The sequence below is a fragment of the Pterocles gutturalis genome, unplaced genomic scaffold, assembly GCF_000699245.1.
Source record: "Pterocles gutturalis isolate BGI_N339 unplaced genomic scaffold, ASM69924v1 scaffold15422, whole genome shotgun sequence".
Taxonomy (NCBI): Eukaryota; Metazoa; Chordata; class Aves; order Pterocliformes; family Pteroclidae; genus Pterocles; species Pterocles gutturalis.
The window spans coordinates 3994-13148 of NW_010115665.1; the positions used below are offsets into that span (position 1 = coordinate 3994).

Genomic DNA, 9155 nt, shown 5'->3' on the forward strand with positions numbered 1-9155 from the left:
TGTAAGGCTCTTAATTGAAGTAACTTCCATTTCAAGTTGTAATCTCCCCCTTGCCAGGTCGTGAAATGAGATGATTGTTACAGGCAAGAACTGTATTCAAATTAGTGTAAAAGAAATGGTGTTAAATATGTACTTGTTGCTATTTGATGCTTATTAGATAGCTGTGTGAGACTCTATGTATGGTGCAGCGAGGTGAAGGCCCCTGGAGTGACAAATTCATGTCCATGAATGTCAGTACAGTGGTATATAAATACTGAATCTGAAGATTGTTTATTTTTGTTTAGATATGGGTACAGAGCACTGTGTTATGTTATGGTGCATAATGTTTGTTTTACCTTTCTTATGCTTTGCTAGTCTCTCTTTGAACTATGTATTAGCTTGAAAAAAATATCCTTGTCACATGTATATTAATATAGTAGTAAGTGAATGCACCCAATCTGAACGATTCAGTGAGAGGAAACCTTACACCTTAGTGGAGTAAGTAAGGCATAAAATCTAGATCTGTAGCTGTAGGGTGGTGTGATACCAGAGGATTAAAGTATTCTGTGGGCTCTAAGCTGTGAGAATAGACAGTTCAGGATGGTGAAGGTACATTGGGGTAGGGTGTGAAGTCACCTAGTGCAGAAACTGAATGCGCTTATAAGAGTAGAAGGAAAACTAAGCAGACCTCCACAGGTCTAGTTTCCAGATTAATATCTAAAGGGATCCGAGTGCCTTCAGTTTACTTAAGGGAAGCGTAAGTAACATCTTGATTGTGTGTTATAGGTAATTGCACAGTATGGGTGTTCAGACATGAAGAAGATGTGGAATTGGAAAACAGTTCAGAGGGACCAAAAAGGCATAATGTTGAGTGGCTGGAAATCTTCGTTAAGCAAATGAAATTGAATGTTTTGCAGTAGGGAGTGTGATTAAGTAGCTTTCTGAGTCACTAAGCTTCTAAAAAGAGATTATTTTTAAAACAGGTTATTTTGTTTGGGTCTCAGAGAAAGTAATTAGTTTTTGTGGTTTCAGTAGAATAAGAGATGAGCTGAATTACCATGCTGGATTTTCCTCTTTTTCCCCTGGCCTTAGAGGAAGGTTTAAAAGGAGGATTTAAAGGCAGATCACTGTTCATCATGGTGGAGGAGTACTGACCTCAACCTGCTTAAATGTGTTGCAGCTCTTGTGTTAGATGACTGTCTCATGCTTCAGTTGATTATCTGATTTATAGTTCCAATATATTTTAGGTTTTAGCCTGTGTTGAGTCTTATCTGAAACATTTGGTCATAGCTAAAAGTAAACTGAGGTTGATTGGTTAGGGGACTAAGAGAATCTGTTTCTTTAAGTCTCACGTTCGCATGCTTGGTGTTGAATTTGTCAGGTTTGAACTCCTAAAGGACACGTTTTTCTTGCTGGCACACCTGCCAACAGAATACTTTTTGTGCTTCCTACTGTAGTTTAAAGCGTGAAATGTCTGAGATCGTGCAGGCATCATTTATTTGAACAATTCACTTGTGTTGCAAGGGTAATGATAACTGATTTTGGTGTTTTGCCTGTGAGCTGTGTGGTGTAAATCATATAGAAGATCCTAGTATCCCTTCTGGTTTTAAACTGCCAAACATCGTAATGCCATAGTATGTGCTTTCAGGTGCATTTCATTTTAGTAAGGCAGCCGCAATTTCCTAATTTGAGGTGAATTTTTGAGTGTAATTTACCTTGTGTACTGAGTACACTGTAGAGCAAATTCAGAGTGCATAGACTGACAGTCTGCAGCCCTGTTTGTGCTTACATCTTGTTTACATGGAGAGATAAGAAATGTTATTAAAAATAAAAATACTTCATAGAAGTTGTCTTCTAATAGTACTTGGACCTTGTGAACAGCAAAATGCTGTGAATGAAACACTATGTTTTTCTTTTTAGATTTAAGAAGGTTAAAGCTTCACTGAACTGTAAACAGAATGGACAGTTACTTTAAAGCTGCAGTCTGTGACTTGGACAAACTACTTGATGAATTTGAACAGAATACAGGTTAGTTCTTCCACTGCCTTGTTCTCCAGTGTAATCATACTGGTCAAAGGACTTGTTACTGTGGAACTTAACAGTAACATACGCTAAGCAAAAGCTTGTCTTGATGAACAGATGGGATTTAGAGGGAGTGCACTGTGGAAAGAGAGTTTTGTAAACTTTGCTTTTGATCTCTTTTTACTTAAAATAGATGAATATGACTGCTACAGAACACCTCAGAATCCATATGACTCAAAACACCATTCGCTTTCTTTGGTTCTGGATTGCTTACAACATGTGTACCCAACACCAAAACTGCAAGAGGATGCTAAAAATTGTACTTCCTCAGAAGAAATCTCTCTGGCTAGCCACGCTGGAACAAGTGAAGCACTTCGGAGTTATTCACCACAAAATGAGAAGAGCGTTGCTGGACCTGATCTCTTATCCACTGTGGACAGTGGTTCCTTAAATGAAATTCAGGCTTCAAACATGGGAAGGTGTAGTATACCTGTGTGTGATCTTGTTAGTGACACAGGTAACTTAATCCATTCGTTGGCTACTCATGAAGATACTCGAAAGTTGCAGCCAGATGACTTCCAGTCCAATGAATGCTTTATTGGCTTTGGTATGTCTTGCATACCTGTTCCTACTTGTGTATCATCAGCAGATTGCAGTGGTGTTTCAAGTACAGAGCAAAGTGATGGAGACTCAATGCTACATGATTCAGGACATCTTAAAAGAGAGGAGATTAATCATTTAGCTTTAAAATCAGACAGTTATGTTGCAGCAAAGATCTCAGATCCATGTAATGATCAACCCAGGACAGAATCTGTAAAATGCAGTGAAGTACTTGATCAGCTTGAACAAACTGCTAGCCTTAATACTGCACACGTCTCTGTAACATCACAGAATTCAAATGCATACAGCCACAAAGGTGAGAGAGCGCATGAAAAATTGCCTTGTGAACCACAAGATGAAAGTGCATGCTCTGGAGTAAGTGAAGACATGTATGGAAGAAATGGAGTAAGCGAAGAGGTGTATGGAAGAAATGCCATAGAAAAGGTAGACTCAAAAGATGAGAGTAATGTTGAATCCATGCCTTCAGATCTGCCAAAGAGGCCTCAGTTGCACAAAAACGACGCAGCATTACGGGAAAATTGTGGTTTGCCGGGCTCCCCATGTCAAACAGGAGCTGAAGTAGAGTTGGAAAAGAAAAGCTCGGAAGAGAATGTAGGTAGTGAAGAACTTAATAGCAGTGAATTAAGTATTTCAGCTTCATGTATTTCAGCTGAGGATGTCCAGACCTCTCTGTCATGTCTTCCACTTCCTGTATCTGTATGTGGTTCATTTGTTGTAACAGAAGAAAAAGTGAATCCTCTACCTCAAAACGAAGTGGCAGAGGTTATTAGTGATGTTTTCACTGTTCATGCTGGAAAGTCTAAAACTGATCTCTCCAGTAGGGAATCCTGTGAAAAAACTGACTTGCATGAACAGGAAGGATATATAGCTAAAATAAATGAAAGTGCTGTGGAAAAGAGTACACATGGAGAGAAGTATGATACTGAGAATGTAATTGATGAGAGTGATTCTCAGCAAATCAAGGCTTTTGCTTCTGATTTTCTAGAATATGAAGCTGAGCCATATGGTATTGGTATAGACTCTTATTACAGTGAAAGTATGAGCCCAGTTATGGCTGACTTTACTGTTGAGGAGAATGTTATTAAAAGTGATACTCTAATAAGCGATGCTGAGCTTGATGATTTCTTACATGGGCAAAGTCTTCAGTCTGATGTGTTGAAGTCTTCAGACAATGGTAGTACCTTAGAGGAAGCTGATGCAGATGAAGGGCATTTAACAAATGTGATCAATCTAGATTTCACAGAGGTCACTGAAGAACATATGCAAGCAAAACTGGAGCAGGTACCTAGTATTAATAGTAAAGTATCTCTTCCTGCAAATGAATCTGAATCTGCAACAGATGAGTATATGTCTTGTATTCAGGACATGACTGAGAGTGGTAGTGAAGCACAAGTTTCTAATGTTCATACTGAAGGTGCAAGACCAAAGCAGTTGCTTGGCCTTTCCCAAGGAGATGTTGGTCAGAGACAACTGAATAAAGCAGATGTACTTGGGAGAGAAAATCAAGACGACAGTTCTGTTATCCCAGAAGCTCTGCTCTCAGGCACCAGTGTAAATATTGGTAAAAATTCTGAACCTGTGCACTCTGGGGAAAGCAGCTCTGAAGCTGGAAGAAATCAAACATCTGAAAATGTAGAATCAATTAAAATACCTGCAACGCTCTCAAGGAAACAACCATTGTGGGTTCCTGACTCAGAGGCACCCAACTGCATGAACTGCCGAATTAAGTTCACATTTACGAAAAGACGACACCACTGTCGTGCATGCGGAAAGGTAAGTTAGTGAATAAGAGTCCTACATTACTGAAAGCAGATGAATTCTGATTTAGAGATAACCAAAATACAGAAGGGAAAGCGTATTGACAGAATTGTTCTAGGCTCAAACTATTTTACTTAAAAAAAAAAAGAAAAAATTTCCATAGAAACTTAGACTGTTGGAAATGACTGATATTAATTAAGAAACTTGTGACCTTTTTTGTGAAAATAATTAAAGGGAAGTTTGGAGATTGTTCTTTTTTTAATCTTCAATTACTGGCTAGACTGAAGTGTTTTCGACAAGGAAAATGATACAGTGGACTAATTCATAAGAGTCATAGTGAATCAGCTTTTTTACTCAGTTTTAAGTTAAGCTTAAGTATTTAAGCTTAAAAAAATTGAGGTGGTGATGATTATCGGAATTCAGGTAAGTGGTTATACTAGCTGTAAAACACTGTCCATTAATCTAGAGGGATTCCATTCTTTCCAGAGCTGTAACAGCAGTACCAGTGCAAAGGATTTATAGCCTAAATCTGTCCTCCTGTGTGTTTAGATGTGTAGTTTTCCAGGGGAGTCATCTTGAGGGGACAAGCATACTACTTTTGTGGGCTGAATGGTACTCACCAACTGAGCAAGTATTCTGTAGAACTTTTTTCAGCCTGTGGTCTTCTGTAGTGAGTAAATCATGTCAAAGCCTCTTCTTAATCCAAAATTCCCTTGTGAGCTACTGTGGTTTACATTTGTACTGATGCATAAATGGAAATACTAGCAATACTAAAGAACTTCTGTGCTGGTTTTGGCTGGGATAGAGTTAACTTTATTCATAGTAGCTAGTGTGAGGCTGTTGTTTGGATTTATGCTGGGAACAACCTTGATAACTGTTTTAGTTGTTGCCAAGCACTGCTTACATTAAGCCAAGGACTTTTGGAGCTTCTTGTGCTGCCCCAGACACAGCCAGGACAGCAGACCCAAACTGGGCCAAAGGGATATTCTGTACTATAAAATGTCATGCTTGGTGTATAAAGCTGGGGGAGTTGTCCAGGGGGTCAGATCACTGTTTGGGGAGTGGCTGGGAATTCGTCGGCAGGTGGTAAGTGGTTGCATCAGTTGTTTTTCTTGGGTTTTGTTTTTGTTGTTTTTCCTTTTCATTACAATTCATTATGATTATTATTATTACTACTAGTAGTAGTATTTTATTTTATTTCAGTCATTAAACTGTTCTTGTCTCCACCCATGGGTTTTCTTACCTTTGTCCTCTGATTCTCTCCCTCTATCCCCGAGGGGCTGGGGGGTGTGGGGAGTGAGCAAGCAGCAGTGTGGTGCTTAGGTGCTAGCTGGGACTAAACCACGACACCTTATTTCTCAGTGTTCCTCTGTAAGCTTTATGGATGAGGAGGTAGATAGAGCAAAGACTGATGTCAGTACTTACTAACTTCTTGCATTCCCAGAGTTGAGAGGCATCTGGAGAGGCCTGGTAACTTTTTCCCAGCTGCCTCTTCTGGCATTACATATTCAAAACGTAGTACCTATTTACTTCAACTGCAGTAAGTGTGAACAAAAAAATAGGTCTGAATTTGAGTGCCAGGAAAACTAAGAACTCATTGTGACAGCCTAGAAGTCAGTGAACCTAATCACTTGGCAGATTAGCCAGTTGAAGTGTTGTAACAACTTAAAACGCGGTTCTTCTGAGTGGGTTCCATTTTAGTCATAAGACTGGCTGGCTTCAAGTTCCTGTTTACATTCGCTGTGAAATTCCTTGCACATTTCCTAGAGGTGAAGATAAAAGCACACTTCACTGCGTGGTCCTGTTTACAACCATCAGCTGTTAGTGTTGCTAATCCTGGGTGTTAACAGAGGGGTTTTAGGCAGAATAACAGTGTCATTAGGGAGAGTATTAGAATGCATGTTCATTGGCAGTATAGATTATCTAAACTTTATGAGTACTGGAGTGCTATGCAGTTGTAATGCTGTCATAGCTTTTCTGAATGTGCAGTAGCTTAACTTTCTGCCTTGTAAAACTTTTTGTCTTTTTAATAGTAACTTTGTCTTAAAAGCAAACAAACAAACAGTGAGTGGTTGTGTTTTCAACCACTCCGATGTAAGGAGAAACTGGTAGGAATTCACAGTTTTCCTCTATGGGCTGTTTTGGAAGACAATTGTGTCGTTCTCCTGTGGTCCTATAGCTTTTTGTTTGTCAGTGGAAGCAGCAACTCTTGTGAATTCTGGCTTCAGTGCAGGAGGGAAGTGTGAGGTTAGTGGTCCCTGTCTTCTCTCCCATCTGTAGCGTTTGTGAGGCCAAAAAACTTCCCAGTTTATTTAGGGGTTTGTCTTTTCTTGTGGTACCCTTCCTCTTCCTAACTCAACTAGAATTAGTTTCTTTGCTCAGCAGCCTCATCTTTGTCTCTTCTCCCCTGTTACATTAACTGTCTATTAGTTTTTCTTCACCTCTTGTCTCCTGTGCATTAGAATTAAGCTGCCCCCTCTGTTGTGGGGCCCAAGTATAAGAGGAGAGTATGAATTTGTCATGGTTTTGGCCCTGGTTTACAGCCAAACACCACAACAACTGCTTGCTCACCCTCCTGCCTCCTGGGGAAGGGGGAGAAGATCAAAGGGATAAAGGGAAAAGAGGCTCGTGGGTGGAGATAAAAACAGTTCAATAACTAAACTACAATAATATTGAAAATAAATATAATAATAGTGATATATACAAATGAGTATACACAGTGATACTGCTCACGACCTGATGACTAAGGCCCAACCTGTTCCCAGATAATGATCCTGGAGCAGGGAGAGTCCTAGAACCACAATCCCACAATGGAGATAAGAGCCTGAGTGTCCAGGACCAAGACAACCCTGAGAGAGGAGCGACACAGAGGAAGACAACCCGGAGCAAGAGAGAATTTCAGGCAGAGCCTCATCTCTATACTGGGCATGATGTGCATGATATGGAACAGACCATTGGCCAGTCTGGGTCTCAGTCCTAAACCTGAGGTTGAATCCTGGGCTGGGAACTGGGGCTGTGCTCCCTCCCAGCTTCTCCTCCCCTGTGACACGGGCACAGCGGAGAAGCTGGAAAGTCCTTGACTGTCCTGGCAGCAGCTATAACCATCAGTATGTGATCAGCTTCTCCGCAGCATAAATCCAAACACAGTCTCATGCTAGCTACTGTGAAGAAAGTTAACTTTGTCCCAGCCAAAACCAGGACACAGTTGCAAAAGAGTATACTGCTTAGCATTTGAAGCACTAAGTTGGATTGTAACTGAGTAGCTTCTGGTTGACTGATTAATCTTTACTAGTTACATTCTTAACATCTTTACTGGGCATGTGCATTTTCAGTTTAGGTAAATTGCCTGTGCCACTAATGCAGAAGCAATTGGAATAGTTTCTTTCTTGAGCTCATATTGCACCAATCAAGAATTACTGTTTTTACAGTGACTTTATCTACTTAAAGGAGATCACTTGTAATAGCTTAATTTTTTTCTCTGTAACTACTGTTTTGATTTTTTTCCCCTTAATTCATTTTCTTTTCCTGGAGCTAATTGAGAGTAGCAGAAGACTTTTAAGTGTTCCTTGCACTTAATTAACTTTGGTCAGTGGTAGAAGGCTTGTGTCAGACCAAGATTTCAAAAGATAGTTTTTGTAAAGGCTGATACTGACTCTAGAGTCTGCATACAGCTAAAAATAGTGGGACTCTTTGAAAACTTGCAAATCGCCCTTGAAATAACATAAGGGAAAAGAGAAAAGCACCACATATTTATGGGAACCCTTGAAGAAAACAGCTTTACTTAAGGACATAATTATTTGAATTATATTATGCAGGTGTAGTCCAGGCTAAAGATATGTACTTCTTTTCACCATCTCTGCTTAAAAATAGACAGGATATATATCCTGTTGGAGTACAAGATCATATTTTATTCTTTGAATGCTGTCTTCAGCAAGCTTTTAAAATACATTGCTGAAAGGAGCTAGTTACATGATCTTTCTGACAGAGGTGGCAAGCCTGGTTAGACAAGAAAGTTCCTGAGTCAGCATTAGTAAATGGCTTGAGAAGCAGTGAGCTCTGGCTTGGGTAGTTGTCCATGAGGGAGAAGAGGCAGCTCGTAATTTCATGACAAAGTGGTAACACTTGTTATGGAGAGACTTGCTACAGCACACAGGGCTGCAAGATCAGTGGATGAAGGATGGCTCTTTGCTGGTGTGAGACTAGGTTGTTTTAACCATTACCTGAATCCTAATGGGAGGCTGCAACAGTTATCTGCAGGGATAAAACTAAGCCAGTCAAGCAAATCTGACCCAGTTCAGTCATTGTTCCTGTCACTGGTTCAATGTAGAGCAGTTATGGGATTAACAGGAGTGAATTTGGGAATAGGTGGTGCAACCTGTAATTCTTTTCATCACTCTAGATAAAAATTTTACTATATTAAGTTATAATTTGTGTTGTCTGTGTTGCTGCTTCGTTGTGTACATATGGTGGGTTTTGTTTTTTCCTGAAGGCTTCTTTGTGAGAAATTAAGATACAGGCTTGAATAGTAGGCTGCAGAGGGTTTAGAATCAAATGAGTGTATTTCTTGCAAGAGTGTTGTAATCTGTGTGCAATTGTATACCAGCTGCTTCCAGCTATGATCTCAAAAAAAAAAAAATTCAATTTTAGCTATTCTGTGGACACCTGGCCTTATGTAATTAGATACACTCACAGCAAGACATTTTAGGTGTTTCATACCTGCATCTGTGAAAAGTACTGGCAAGGGTTTTAAGTGCTTAGTTGTGTAATGCGGGCAT

At 39.8% G+C, this 9155-nt stretch overlaps 1 protein-coding gene across 1 annotated transcript in view; it reads left to right on the forward strand.

Annotated features, from left to right (window-relative positions):
- Positions 1-1937: 1937 nt before the first annotated feature.
- The window catches only part of ZFYVE16 (zinc finger, FYVE domain containing 16), a 24979-nt gene continuing 17761 nt past the window's right edge, over positions 1938-9155 (forward strand). Inside the window, exons 1-2 of the mRNA XM_010075272.1 lie at positions 1938-2007; positions 2195-4395. Of these exons, the coding sequence (XP_010073574.1) occupies positions 1938-2007; positions 2195-4395 (2271 nt within the window). The remainder of the gene's footprint in view (positions 2008-2194; positions 4396-9155) is intronic.